The 15604-nt window shown below is 36.2% G+C and overlaps 1 protein-coding gene across 1 annotated transcript in view; it reads left to right on the top strand.

The window, feature by feature from the left end:
• tnnc1b (troponin C type 1b (slow)) overlaps positions 1-15604 on the top strand; it is a 48072-nt gene that overhangs the window by 18363 nt on the left and 14105 nt on the right. The window contains exons 4-5 of the mRNA XM_039773978.1: positions 9398-9512; positions 9731-9867. Coding sequence (XP_039629912.1) covers positions 9398-9512; positions 9731-9867 — 252 coding nt within the window. The remainder of the gene's footprint in view (positions 1-9397; positions 9513-9730; positions 9868-15604) is intronic.

The following is a 15604-nucleotide window of genomic DNA, read 5'->3' as shown; positions in this document are numbered from 1 at the left end:
TTCTATCCCATTCTGACATTCAGTTTGGAGTTCAGGAGATTGTCTTGACCAGGCCCACACCCCTAAATGCATTGAAGCAACTGCCATGTGATTGGTTGATTAGATAATTGCATTAATGAGAAATTGAATAGGTGTTCCTAATAATCCTTTAGTTGAGTGTATATATATATATATATATATATATATATATATATATATATATATATATATATATATATATATATATATACGTATATATATATTTTTTTTAACTCACTGCTTGCCTACAAAGCATGAAGCACTTAAGAAACTGCTACGTAAATAATGAAGCTTTTAAAATCAAAGAATGTTTGAAAACACAGCCTTTCCTCAAAATCAACAATCAAAAAGAAAACAGAACCAGAGACAAAAGCCTAAAAGTGCAACAGTGACATTTTTATGTCACTTTTTTTGTCAAGCTTTAAAACTGGCTTATTTTAAAACCTACATATATATGTTTGGTATCATTCTTGTCCGAATTTATCAAACTTTAATGTGGTGTTGTTAGATTTTCAGATTCTGAATCCATTTTTAAATTATAAACTAAAAAATATGAAGAACTCACATCTCGCGAGACAGGACTTTGTGACAAAAGATTTAACCACGCCCGGGGCAGAAATAAAACACAAAGAGTATGACAGCGGAGGAGTAACTTGGGGTGTGTTTAGCACCCCTCTTCACAACGCAAGCGACAGAGACTCCAGTGGCTGGCAAGTGAAGCAAGCAGGGGGTAACCCCTTACTGCTCATATAAAGTCCATATAAAATCATCCACGATTGCTTAAACACATTAAATGCAGTAATTATTTGCTTCTTCCCCACTAAGAAGCTTTTTGCAAGAGAAGAGATCACTGTCATCACTTTTGCATAAATTGAAGCACTGTGAGTCTTTTTGTGTCTCACAAAAGAAGTAACTTAATGTAATGAATATTGCTTTGTAATAATCTTTAAGTGTTTAATCCTCTTAATTTTTATTTAGCAAACATTTTCAAAGCAACTTAAATTCTATGAAATTAGTTTGAATGTTTACCAGGATTTTATAAGGTTAACAAATAAAACACAGAAATTTTCTGAAGAAAATTACAGAATCTGTAGGTTTTAGTTAAAAATCTATACTAATAAAAGGCAAAGCCCTCACTGACTCACTCATCACTAATTCTCCAACTTCCCGTGTAGGTGGAAGGCTGAAATTTGGCAGGCTCATTCCTTACAGCTTAATTACAAAAGCTGGGCAGGTTTCATTTCGAAACTCTACGCGTAATGGTCATAACTGGAACCTATTTTTCTCCATATACTGTAATGGAATTCAGCTTGATGGCCGTGGGGGGCAGAGTTTCTTGTGACATCATCACGCCTCCCACATAATCACATGAACTGACTGTGAGCGCATACGTAGAAAACAAGGAAGAGCTCCAAAAACCGCTGAAGAAAACATGCATTATACAATTGAGAAGGCAGCGAAACAATAAGAAGCGAGCGAGTGACACATACAAGCATATTCATAAGTGCAGCTACTGTGGAAACAAAGCACGGTATAAAAACCTAGAGTTTAAATTAAGTTCATAGACAGGCTGCCGCTGGCATTTGTCATGCCCACGACTAATGCGTGATACAAGTTTAATGAGAGGACGCAGGGTATAAACAAGAGTTTTGATCACTTTGTAACTAAGTTAAAATTGCTGGTGAAGGGCTGTGCTTATGCAAATTCTGAGTGACTGTGTTTGTGGGGGGATTGACAGTTAAGCCGGGTGGGGGAGTGACGTCATCATCTCCCCTCCCATTCACCTCATTTCGCTCTGAGCTGAGCTCCGCAGCTAACACGGTCTTGCGGAAGCAACTTTGTGACGCTGCCACCAAATACTCACAGAAAAATCCACAAGTTAATACACACACTGTCTCTAGAGTTTCTCCACATTCTGAATCCTCCAGGCACTACTTAGAAAAGGTTACATTGACAATCATGCTATGTTATTTTTAAAATATTTCCTTTTCTTAGCACAAGCACAGCTGAGAAGCTTTGATGCATGTGCTCCATAACGCGTTAAAAAATAACGCATTTAATCACACTTTGCATTCCAAGCAAAGGGGAACTTCTCTCAATGCATGATTTCCTGGTACACCGATTACATTGATGCATATATCAGAGCTACAAAAATGTAAGAGTCGGAAGCGCGTTGCTAGGACTGATTGGAGGAAAATTTCATTTCAAAAGACTACCCAACGGAAGCCTTGATAAAAACGTGGTTTTGTGCAAACTGTGCAAAAAGGAGTTTGCATAACACCGAAGCACTTCAACCTTACGGTACTATCTTAAATGCAAAACATGTTACAGCGAACACAGAAACTGTGTATGCTGTTAGCACTAGCAGTACGAGTTTGAGTACCAACAAAAGGTGTTGGCAGCCCAAAACTGATGAAATGACTGGCTTCAGGACCAAAATTAGTAAGTCAACATCGGTCAAACTTACAAATTCTCTCGCAAAATGGATTGCTTTGGACTGTAGACCACTAACAGTGGTGGAAGATAGGAGGTTAGAAAATGTGCTACAGTTAGCGTCAGGTGATCCAACTTTTCAACTGCCGTGCCGAGAGACTATTTCAAGTAAAATTCAACAGCTTTATGACACTGAAAAGCAAGCAAAATTAGATGCATTACAAAAAGCGGACTTTGTGGCTCTTACTGGGGATCATTGGACTTCTGTGACCATTAGTAATTTTAATTACATCTAATTACAAAATGTTCAATGATCACACTGTTTTAGCCTAATATACAAAATCATTTTGGCTAAGGTTACTCAGTTTAAGGTGAAGCTGGTCAAATTAACTTTTATGTTTCTGCCTTATTTTTTTAAGATGAAAAACTGCACTTTATGTTGAAATTTTTCTTATTATTATTTAAAGACAATACCATTCTGAACATGTACTTAAAAGTCCGCACAATTTTAGCCACGGATGATGATTCTGATTTGAATTGAAATGCAGTTTAAATGCATTTTTTTTTTTCAGAAATTAAAAGAGCTTGAGTTTACAATATTCATGTCCATGTCTATTATTTGATTCTGTCGCCCACTAAAACCCTTTTAAATTAAAAAAAACATTTGCGCTTTGGAACAAATTTACGTGTGCGAACACATGCGATGAATCAAGATTAATTAATTACAAAGCCTCTAATTAATTAGATTAATTTTTTTAATCGAGTCCCACCCCTAATTTATATATGTGGATATGTATATATATGTGTATATATGTACATATGTATATGCATATATATGTATATATATATGTGTGTGTATGTGTGTGTGTGTATATATGTGTGTATATATATATATATATATATATATATACACACTGTATATATATATATATATATACACACTGTATATATATATATATATATATATATATATATATATACACTGTGTATATATATATATACATACACACACACACACACACATATATATATACATATGTATGCATATATATGTATATATGTGGATGTATATGTATATATACTGTATGTGTGTATATGTATATATATATGTTTGTGTGTGTGTGTGTATATATATATATATATATATACAGTGGTGTGAAAAACTATTTGCCCCCTTCCTGATTTCTTATTCTTTTGCATGTTTGTCACACAAAATGTTTCTGATCATCAAACACATTTAACCATTAGTCAAATATAACACAAGTAAACACAAAATGCAGTTTTTAAATGATGGTTTTTATTATTTAGGGAGAAAAAATCCAAACCTACATGGCCCTGTGTGAAAAGTAATTGCCCCTTGTTAAAAATCACCTAACTGTGGTGTATCACACCTGAGTTCAATTTCCGTAGCCACCCCCAGGCCTGATTACTGCCACACCTGTTTCAATCAAGAAATCACTTCAATAGGAGCTGCCTGACACAGAGAAGTAGACCAAAAGCACCTCAAAAGCTAGACATCATGCCAAGATCCAAAGAAATTCAGGAACAAATGAGAACAGAAGTAATTGAGATCTATCAGTCTGGTAAAGGTTATAAAGCCATTTCTAAAGCTTTGGGACTCCAGCGAACCACAGTGAGAGCCATCATCCACAAATGGCAAAAACATGGAACAGTGGAGAACCTTCCCAGGAGTGGCCGGCCGACCAAAATTACCCCAAGAGCGCAGAGACGACTCATCCGAGAGGTCACAAAGACCCCAGGACAACATCTAAAGAACTGCAGGCCTCACTTGCCTCAATTAAGGTCAGTGTTCACGACTCCACCATAAGAAAGAGACTGGCAAAACGGCCTGCATGGCAGATTTCCAAGACGCAAACCACTGTTAAGCAAAAAGAACATTAGGGCTCGTCTCAATTTTGCTAAGAAACATCTCAATGATTGCCGAGACTTTTGGGAAAATGCCTTGTGGACTGATGAGACAAAAGTTGAACTTTCTGGAAGGCAAATGTCCCGTTACATCTGGCGTAAAAGGAACACAGCATTTCAGAAAAAGAACATCATACCAACAGTAAAATATGGTGGTGGTAGTGTGATGGTCTGGGGTTGTTTTGCTGCTTCAGGACCTGGAAGGCTTGCTGTGATAGATGGAACCATGAATTCTACTCTCTACCAAAAAATCCTGAAGGAGAATGTCCGGCCATCTGTTTGTCAACTCAAGCTGAAGTGATCTTGGGTGCTGCAACAGGACAATGACCCAAAACACACCAGCAAATCCACCTCTGAATGGCTGAAGAAAAACAAAATGAAGACTTTGGAGTGGCCTAGTCAAAGTCCTGACCTGAATCCAATTGAGATGCTATGGCATGACCTTAAAAAGGCGGTTCATGCTAGAAAACCCTCAAATAAAGCTGAATTACAACAACTCTGCAAAGATGAATGGGCCAAACTTCCTCCAGAGCGCTGTAAAAGACTCACTGCAAGTTATCGCAAACGCTTGATTGCAGTTATTGCTGCTAAGGGTGGCCCAACCAGTTATTAGGTTCAGGGGGCAATTACTTTTTCACACAGGGCCATGAAGGTTTGGATTTTTTTTTCTCTCTAAATAATAAAAACCATCATTTAAAAACTGCATTTTGTGTTTACTTGTGTTATATTTGACTAATGGTTAAATGTGTTTGATGATTAGAAACATTTTGAGTGACAAACATGCAAAAGAATAAGAAATCAGGAAGGGGGCAAATAGTTTTTCACACCACTGTATATATATATGCCAGCAACACTCATGACAATGACAACACAATTACATTGTCAATCATGTTACGTTATTATTAAAATGTTTCCTTTTCTTTTTCATTACTTCTTTAACACACTACTTCTCCGCTGCGAAGCGCGGTATTTTACTAGTAGTAAAATAAAATGTAAATAGTGCAAAGCTGAGTGTGCAGATTCTTATTTGATAAGCTTGTAGCACTGAATGCCAGATGAGTTCTGTAACCAGGAGTTTGTGGTCAATGAATAACAAATAAGATTAAGCTAAATGGGATCTTTTTCTCTACAGTTTTGAATACGAACTTTTTCAAATAAATCTGAAATATATTCAAATACTGCAATGATTTTGATCTGACAGCCCTAATACGCAAATACTTTTTTCTTCTAGCCTTATGATATAAATAGAGCATCTTTTTAATTTTGTCTTATAAATTTTTTGTTACTCAATGCTTGCAACTTCTTTAATAAATAATATAAAAAGACTACAGTGGACTGGAGCCTTTAAACCCAAACTCGAACAGGTTAGCTTGATAAAAAAGTAGCCTCATGATTCACTTTGAAAGTGATGAAATGTCTTGCATCTTGTATGCTATGAGCTTTTAGTAAACATAGTATATATATATTAGATTAATTACAAAAAGAGGGGTCCAAGTCAGAGTTGTAGCTGGTGGTACCATAAATTGTGGAGTTTGAGCCAAAGGTATTGTGTACAAACATCACAGACCAGCCTGTGAATCATCTTAATAACATTACAGAATACTAAGTGTACTGTCCTGCAGCAATCTGCCGAGATGATTTGAAGGCAGGAATTTCTGTTATTATTTGAATATAATTTTATTCCTTATTGCTTTGGATATGTATCATAGCTATGTGTCTTGATTTCCCCTAGGAAATTCTATGTCTCAGTTATTGTGGCTTCAGTTAATCAGTTTTATCTGAAGTATGATGTAACTAACCAAGTGCTTTTCTGTGGACATAATTTGTAATATTAATTAGTTTGTTTCCGTTTACCAGTTGTATTTTCAAGAGGTAAAGAGAACTCAGTAGCAGCCTTTCCAGCAGCTCTGTGCACGACTTTATCTTTCTACCTTTTTCTCTATTTCACTGATCACTCCTACCACTTTCTTTTATGTGGACTTGTTCCCTGGACACTTTTTACTACTTGGACATTGTTTTTTATCAGTATGCTGCTGCTGGAGTATGTGAAATTCCCCTCGAGATTGATAAATATCTATCTATCTAGTATAGTCCAGTATTATTTTTTTTTTATTTTATTAATATTGCTTTACCTTGAAAGGCATAACCAGGTAATTAACATTATAACACTGAATCATGTTTTACTTTAACATAGCACAGTGAAGATGTTTGTAGGCTGTACATTTAAAGCACTGCACAGAAAAGTACAGGTGAAAAGAAACAACATGGTGAATTGTGTACAGCATGGACTGCGTCAAGTATCAATAGTTATAAAACGCATGGATGTTGGTGTGAAAGAGATTGTAGCAAAATTCTGAATGACAGGGAATCACCAAAAGTGGTATTAGGAAAAGGCAATTTAAAGTTGATTCATTTAAAGCTGAAAGCTGTTAAAATTTCCACTGTACATTGGCATCAAAACATTAAATGGCTACCAACAAAAAAACAAACTTACAAATTACTTTTTCTCACTTTTGTATAACATTCTGAAAAACATCATGTCCAACAGCTGTAGAAAAAAATTCTTCTTTCTGTTCCATCATGGCTTGGCTCAATCAGTTAATTTGTGCATTCCAATGCCACCCTTCTAGCTGATCAAATCTCACTTTCGGAGATTGCTTCAGATATAACATCACATCAAATTTGAAGTAAATGGTTGTACTTGTTATTACTGGTTGTACTATGTTATTATAGTATGTTCGATTTGTTGAATACCACTGCAATGTTCTTTTATATATATTTAAATACATACATAACATATACCGTATCTCACAAGGCACTGACAGGCTGACCCCACCCACCTCCACCCTCCCCCACCTCTGTAGAAATGCTGGCAGCACTCATTTGTCCATTTTCAAAAGACAACCTCTAGATATGACACTGAGCACATGCACTCAACTTCTTTGGTCGACCATGGTGAGACCTATTTTGAGTCGAACCAGTTCTTTTAAACCGCTGTATGATCTTGGCCACTATGCTGCATCTCAGTCTCAGGGTGTTGGCAATCTTCTTATAGTCTAGGCCATCTTTATGTAGAGCAACAATTCTTTTTTTCAGATCCTCAGAGAGTTCTTTGCCATGAGGTGCCATGTTGAACTTCCAGTGACCAGTATGAGAGAGTGTAACACTAAAAAGTCACATGACATTGGGTAGGAAAAATGGCTAATTGGGCACAATTTGGACATTTTTCACTTAGGGGTGTACTCACTTTTGTTGCCAGCAGTTTAGACATTAATGGCTGTGTGTTGAGTTATTTCGAGAGGACAGCAAATTTATACAAGCTGTATATTGACTACTTTACATTGTATCAAAGTGTGATATCTTCAGTGTTGTCCCATGAAAAGAAAAAATAAAATATTTACAAAAATGTGAGGGGTGTACTCACTTTTTTGAGATTCTGAAAATGTATTTATTATTTGATTAAATTATTTTAATTCCAAGCAATAATAATAATGGCTATGAAAATAATCTTTTCATAATTTAAATCAAAGCTGGTGAATTCCATGTTATGAAGTATCTAAAGATGAAAAAGACATCAAACAGTATACAGAAATCATAGCAAACAACACAGCAAAAGTGAGACAGAGGAAAACTTTTACAACCTTCACTGTAGGATTCCTAGTACAAGTACAAGTATAAGGAATACACTATAGCCACAGTGGAAAAGAAAATGGAAATTCATAGTCAATGCTTGAATTCAAAATGTAGCATAACATACTCAAACTACTTAATACAACTAAAGTTTGTAAATGGCTAGAACACATCCCCACAATAATGGGTATAAAGCAGGAAACCGGCTTCTGCAAGATACAGTTAAAAATGAGGCAAAGAATCCTCCAATACAAATCAAATTTCTTGTAAATGAATTCTCCATCATGTCACTATACTAAGTGATACAAAGTGACATTATATGTACTGTATAGAGATCATAACAGGGAAAATAGCAGGGGTGTCAGCTCACAGAGAATCTTGTGCCCATGACAATTTAAAGACTGTGAATCTGATAACTTTTTTTAAACTAGAAACACCATGATCTCTCTGGTTTTATAAGAGGATGCAACTAGGCAGCCAAAGGTACTACTGACCAAGTGTTCATCATAGTGTGAGGGTAGCATATTAGAGTGCTCTGGCAGTTTAAATCACTTCGCTAATTGGATTACCAGTGTTCCCAAAAAAAGAAACAACTAATTGTGCTAATTGTTCTTTTCACTGCCATTTTATGCTTTTTTTTTTTCTTTTTACCGTTTTACAGTGTGTAGGATACCTGGTTCTTTTAGGTTCGCAGATACAGTGCATGCATGGAACAATACATTCACATAAACTGAAGGGGGTGTTATATTTTGTCTGTAAAACAGACAAGGGAAAAGAGCTGTCTGAGCTACAAAATTTAACAAGTGCTTTCGGAAGCTTTCTGAAAAGATGGAGTGGTAATAAAATAAGAAAAAGGCTACCTTTGGAGATGGAGAATAGTGGTGCCTTATATGACTTGGCATAAGACAACAAACGCCTTTGTGAGCAATTAGAATGATTACAAAGTAAAAGGTGGTCATCCAGGAGTAGCTACTGGTTCTCTTTTAAAAGTGTTTACATACCATCCCTGTTACAAAACCAGTGTTTTTACTGTGCTATTACTTTCTCGTTATTCTTTTCCAAGACAGGGTAGGCTGCCGTCATTGTGTCAGAATTGTGAAAGACAACAGAAGTAGAGAATGCAGACTGTCACCTTTGTACAAAGGGACCAACTCCAGCTAGGTTAAAGGTCCAGTCCCAATCACACCAATGAGAGATTCCTTATCAACAATCCAAATGATGCAAGGAAGGTTACTTACTGCAGTCGATTTACTCACCTGATAGAGAAAAAAAAAAATCAGCAAGAGAAAAACAGAACAATAATAGCCAAAACAATTACAATTATCAAGCTGCCAATGTTAAAGTCTAAAGCTCTTCTGTAGCTGACAGGTCATTTTTTTCATTCTGGTAGGAAGCGGAACAGTGGATTTTGATGAATTCCTGGTTATGATGGTAAGGTGCATGAAAGAGGAAAGCAAAGGAAAACCTGAAGAAGAATTAGCAGAACTCTTTCGCATGTTTGACAAGTAAGTTGGTATAGCTCTTTACTTTCTTCAGCATTACTGACATGGCAATAAAACAGGTGTGCTACTACATGGTATATATGAATGGGCCACACAAAACATCTCTTTGTACCTGAAATAAGGAAATGTTAAATGAGACTGGAATGCTGTTCTATACATTTCAAGCTATGGTGTATGATTTGTTTTGTGAAACAAATTGTTTTGTCAAACTTTGCTCACAGAAACGGTGATGGCTACATTGACTTGGAAGAGCTGAAGCTAATGCTTGAATCCACTGGGGAAACAATCACAGAGGATGACATTGAGGAGCTCATGAGAGATGGAGACAAAAACAATGATGGAAAGATTGACTACGATGGTAAGTACATAAGAGTGCTTCAGGTATTGTCAGCTTGACAAGAGAGCACCATAAGATATACTATATTTCTCATGTACTGGAGAAAAATGACCTAAAGGACTATGACCTATGTACCTCATACTAATGAAGAAAGAAAATGGTTAACACTGAAGGTGTCATTTTCTGTAGTTCACAGCTTGTTTTATATTTATCATTTACTATTCTGTAACATTCAAGGATCTATGTCACGTGGATTAAGAGCTCTGACTGAATTCTATAATTCAAATAGGCATTAGGGTTGGGTAATTTGTAAGAAGACTATTTATCATATTGGCTGGTAGCTTGGTATCAGCTTTTGGGCCTCAGTACCAGTACCAAAATGATACAGAAGCAAAATAAAGCAAAAAAATCCAAATATCAACCCTCCAAATCTCACATTTGCTTCACTACCCCAGCCTGCAAACATGCACAACTCCCTGCTATGCCACAATTCTTCAATCATTAAAAGGAGCTGATCACTCACATAAACAGACAGCTAGTGAAGTGCTTTAATACTTCCAGACAGCATTGCCAGATTTCCAAAATCACAGATTGGGACAGTCACCATTTTGAGCAACCAAAAAAAGATGTTAAGGAACTAAAAAAGACAAAAAATTAGATCATTTTAATTAAACAGTAATCTAAACATATAAGCATATGTAAAATTAAGTACATAACTTGTAACATGTTTTATGTATCATGTAACATATATGTAAATAGAATGCAGATATGATCTACCTTGTTAATTAAAAATTCTTTTATCAGTATTACTTCAGTCGAAACAAATTACACATAAGCATGAGCAGCCATGATTAGCATGGGAAACAAACTATGACACAAGAACACGATGTACATGAAAACATACACACGAAAACATATGTACGATCCAAACACTTGGATTCAGCTGACAGTTAACATATTTTATTCATAAATGGTGGTATGCAAGGTACAAAAAATTTTTAAACCTCTTTAACTAGATACTGAATATAAAAACTGAATTAAGATTTTTTTTTTCTACGTACAATTTTTGTTAAATTGGGATTTTTTTAGAGGCAATGCTGGACTCTGGATTTGTCTGTTGAACTCCGGACAGTCCCGCTCAAATCAGGGTGTATGGCAGACCTGGCTGCAGACAAAAAACTCACCTGAAGGAGCCAGAGGTTCCTAAAACAAAAAAAAAATTGTAGCCGATAGCTTTGATTTAGGTGCCAAATAATCAAATGTATAAAATACTAATCTTTCAATCTCTTAACTTTCTAACCTGCATGTATGTGTACCTGTAATCCTTCTCCTGTGCAGTGTATCCTTCCCTTTTGCTTTCATGTCTGTCTTAATGATCTGGGTAACTGAATGACATTATTTTCAAACTACGTACAGTCATTAAGAATAGTGTATTTTACTCAGGCTCCAAGTCAGAGTCACGGACCATCAGAATGTCTGTGTCAGAGGACCATCCAGTGTAATGTGGCCTTCTTTTCTTCTTGACTGAAGTGAGCCAACGTTTGACACGGGGCTCAGGACCAAATTGCTCAGGTCAGGTGATGGGCGTTCTGTGCTAATTCTGACAAAATCCTCCAAGGTTAAGACATTGAATGGGTTTTACATTTTTGATTTTATTGTTCTGTACAGAAAATAAACATTCACCCTGAGCTGCTGAAAAAGGCAGAATGAGCATGATCTCAACAAGATGTATAATATTCTGGAAATGTGCAAAATAGCTCTTTTGTCGGTAATACTTCCCACAAACTGTTAAGACTTGTTTGGGAAATGGCCTTTAATCAGAAATTTTATCAATCTCCAATCCTTTTGTTTATCAATCAGAAATTTTATCAATCTCCAATCCTTTTGTACAGCCTTGACATCACAAGGGTCACGAATTTCTACAGCTCTTCTGTAGCCATGGAATTGAGTGAGTGGATGAGAAGTAGTCATGAAAGGGATAAAGAAGACTTTCTACAACCTTTTAAAGTACATCTTGAAGAATATTAGCTATCCACTGTCCATTCTGTAAGCAGCCGTTAAGGAACACTTATTTCTATGGCTCTGCTACAGTTGGCATAATAAGTGTCCCTTTCAGTGAATAGAACAAAAGGGCATAATGGAGAAAAAAGTGACAACAAATTCATAGTTTCTTTTAAATTACACTCAATTTTAGCTGTCCAGTGTTCATTTTAGAAACAATTGGTCTTGTCTGTTACAGGACATAGACGTCTGAAGTGGAACTCCGTTAGCAGTGGTGTTATTTTTTCTTTTATTTTTTATCATCCCAAAGTATCCTGAATTCACCCAACCCGAGAAGGTTCTATTACAGTATATGCAAGTATATATAAACATGAGTGGCAGGAAAGGGGCCATAAAAAGAAACGGAAAAGAAAGCTATTGCTTCATCCAAGCCTACACAGGCATCAAGTCCAAGTTCAAGGTATGGCCTTTCAGAGACTGACCTGGAACAGACAGGCGAAAGCAGAGATTTCCCAGGACCTGGCAGAGCTGCATCGTCTCCAGCCGAAAGTGAAAAGTGGGAGCGAATGTGCAAGTGATTCAGCTCGTCAATTCCAGAAGATTCATTGAAACTGAAAATGGCCTTGCCTTCCGCGCTATCATCTGCTCCTCGTGAGCTGGGAACATTGACTTTAACTGGGCTTGCGACTTCACCTGCGGAGTGAAAAGACCGAAACAATCTGTCTGAACTGAAGGTAATGATCACTGCAATGGCCACCGCTCAAGAAAAATATAAAGAAAAAAATAAATGATATAATAAAGGAAATAAATAATATAAGGAAAAGTGATATAAATTGTAATAGGGAAAGAAATAAAGGACATACATAAGACAAACGAGAAGCTGCTGATATTAAAGACCAGGAGAAATGTGTAAATAATCAATTTAAGGCAGCTTTTAAAGGTTAGCTAGAAAAAATTGAGGAACAAATTCAGGAAAATGCATCTAAGTTTGACAATAAACTGAGAGCACTTGGCACTCAGTTGGAAGAAGTTAAGCAAACGTTCACAACTTGAATTGAAATAGCTGAACAACTGGCATCTACTGTTGATGGAAAAGCAACAGCTGCAAATTCCGAATGCAAAATACTCGGAGACAGACTTGCTGCACTGGAAGATGGATGCAGAAGGAATAATATTAGAATCAAAGGTCTTCCTGAGAATTGTGAAAGTCCAAGCCCAGTAAAATTTCTATCTGAACTATTCTATGAAATAATTGGAGAGGACTTCAAATCAGACACAGAGATAGGAGCAGCTTCCCACATACGGGGATCAAACACCTCTAAACCTAGGACTCTTATCATGTGTTTTGAAGAATTACAATCTAAATTACATATAATGTTACTTCTCAGACAGAAACAAGAGATATTTGAAAATAACCACATTCTTATTTCCCCTGATTTCTCACCCTTAACAGCTGCTAAACATGCAGCTTTTTACAACATTACAAACAGCGCTTACAGAAAGCCGAGATCAGATACAGCCTCTTGTATCCTGCCAAACTGAAAGTGGACATTCAAGGCAAGCTCTACTTTTTTTACCTCTATGGAGGAAGCAGAAAAAGAGCTAAGAAAACTGATCATGACACTGTTTTGAAATATGATCGTGAGTCACATCCTGTCATGGCATGGCAAACAAGATCTTACCAGCTGCTTGATCCACTTGCAATGATACTGGTACCGTAATTATACATCCTTTTCCCTTCTTGGACACATTTTGTTTATGCTTTAATTACAATTATATGTGTATATGTATGTATGTGTAAATATGTTTTTTTTTTTTTTTAATTAATTACTATGGGGCTCTGCCCCCTGCTCGCTTCACTCACCAACCCTAGGCCCAACCGTATGGGTCAGCAGATGTACAATTTAACAGATTGTTATTTTCATGAGAACTGTAACATATGCATAATAGAACTATTTTTCATTATAGCAAGTAATTAACCATAGTAAAAAAATAGTCAAATGTCATAAATTGAAAGAAAACATATATGCTTTGCATTTATGTCATTTTTATTAAGTTCAAAATAAGCCAATTATTATTATTTTAAATTTTTTTTTTTTTTTTGCTACCTGTAAAGCTTGTGCTTCTTCGCCTTCTTTAAATTGAGTCATATTCTGACCTGGTAAATGAACTGGTAATAATTCAACAGAATGACTTCAACCGTACATTGGCAATTCCATTAAATGCCACCTGCTTTCCATTGCACTAACGTACGGAGTATCTAAATATGGTTGAACTTCGTCCTGAGACTTCTTTGGATAAATTCACGCGTACTCTTATCGTTCTCGTTATGAATGTACTTGTAGATGTATTTAATAATCATAACCGATGCACAATACTCGACATTAATATGACCATCGAATCATTTGAGGAAATACGGGTTATACAGTACAATCATTGAATTATCGATTATCACAATTTTAACAACTTTCTTTCCGTGGTAAGTGTGTTGATTGTAACGATTACCTCTGCGTCAATAATCAGGAAAGCCAGCCTTAGTTATACCTGCTGAATTAATGAAAGCTTTAGAAAATTTCTTTAAATACTTTTTTTTTTTGGAGTCCCAACATACTAAATCTTTTAAATGAGGTTCGTGAGACATGTGTTTAATGACTTTGTACCATAATTCAGGATTGGTTTCTCTGTTTGGAATTTCAGCACAGACAAAACAATCTACATCCTCAGGAGTTAATAATTTATTTTGCAAAGTAACCAATAAATGCATGTGAGGGTTTTGCAGATAAATTTTGTGTAAAGTGTGATACTTTTGGATGAAAGGATTTGTTTACATTATTGGATGTTGAATTTCTAATACGTCCAATCGTTTAACTCTTTCGATTCTATTTCACATTGCTTCACTGTGACCATATAACATTAAAATTTAGAAGAGCTGAGAAAGCAGAAAATGTGTCTGTCAAAAAAATTCACACAAATGAGGTGAGAGTACCATGTGCATGGTTGCATATTGTTGAGAAGAGGGCATGACTTGAAAAAAATCTCAAGGCCAAGGTGTCAACTCGCTAGACTTGAAAAAATCTCCCAAAAAATCTAATCTCATCACACGTTTTCTTTATTATAATAGAGAGATTTTTTTTTCTTTAAACGAGACTGTTTAACATTGTACCCTATCTATACTAATAAAAGTCAAAGCCCTCACTCACTGACTGACTCACTCACTGACTCATCACTAATTTTCCAACTTCCCGTGTAGGTAGAAGGCTGAAATTTGGCAGGCTTATTCCTTACAGCTCACTTACAAAAGTTAAGCAGGTTTCATTTCGAAATTCTACACGTAACGGTCGACAACGTCCGCCATGTGGAACTTTCTTATTTATGGCCCCATCTTCACGAAATTTGGTAGGCGGCTTCCCTGCGCTAACCGAAACCGATGTATGTACTTGTTTCGATGGTATGACGCCACTGTCGGCCGCCATATTGAACTTTCCAAACATCACTAATTTTCCAACTTCCCGTGTATGTAGAAGGCTGAAATTTGGCAGGCTCATTCCTTATAGCTTACTTACAAAAAAGTTAAGGAGGTTTCATTTCGAAATTCTAAGCGTAACGGTCATAACAGTCGACAACGTCCACCATGTTGAACTTTCTTATTCATGGCCCCCATCTTCACGAAATTTGGTAGGCGGCTTCCCTGCGCTAACCGAAACCAATGTACATACTTATTTCAGTGGTGCGACGTCACTGTCAGCCGCCATATTGA

This window comes from Polypterus senegalus, chromosome 13 (assembly GCF_016835505.1).
Source record: "Polypterus senegalus isolate Bchr_013 chromosome 13, ASM1683550v1, whole genome shotgun sequence".
Taxonomy (NCBI): Eukaryota; Metazoa; Chordata; class Cladistia; order Polypteriformes; family Polypteridae; genus Polypterus; species Polypterus senegalus.
The sequence above is the reverse complement of the archived record's forward strand: the minus strand, read 5'-3'. Positions and strand labels throughout refer to the sequence as shown.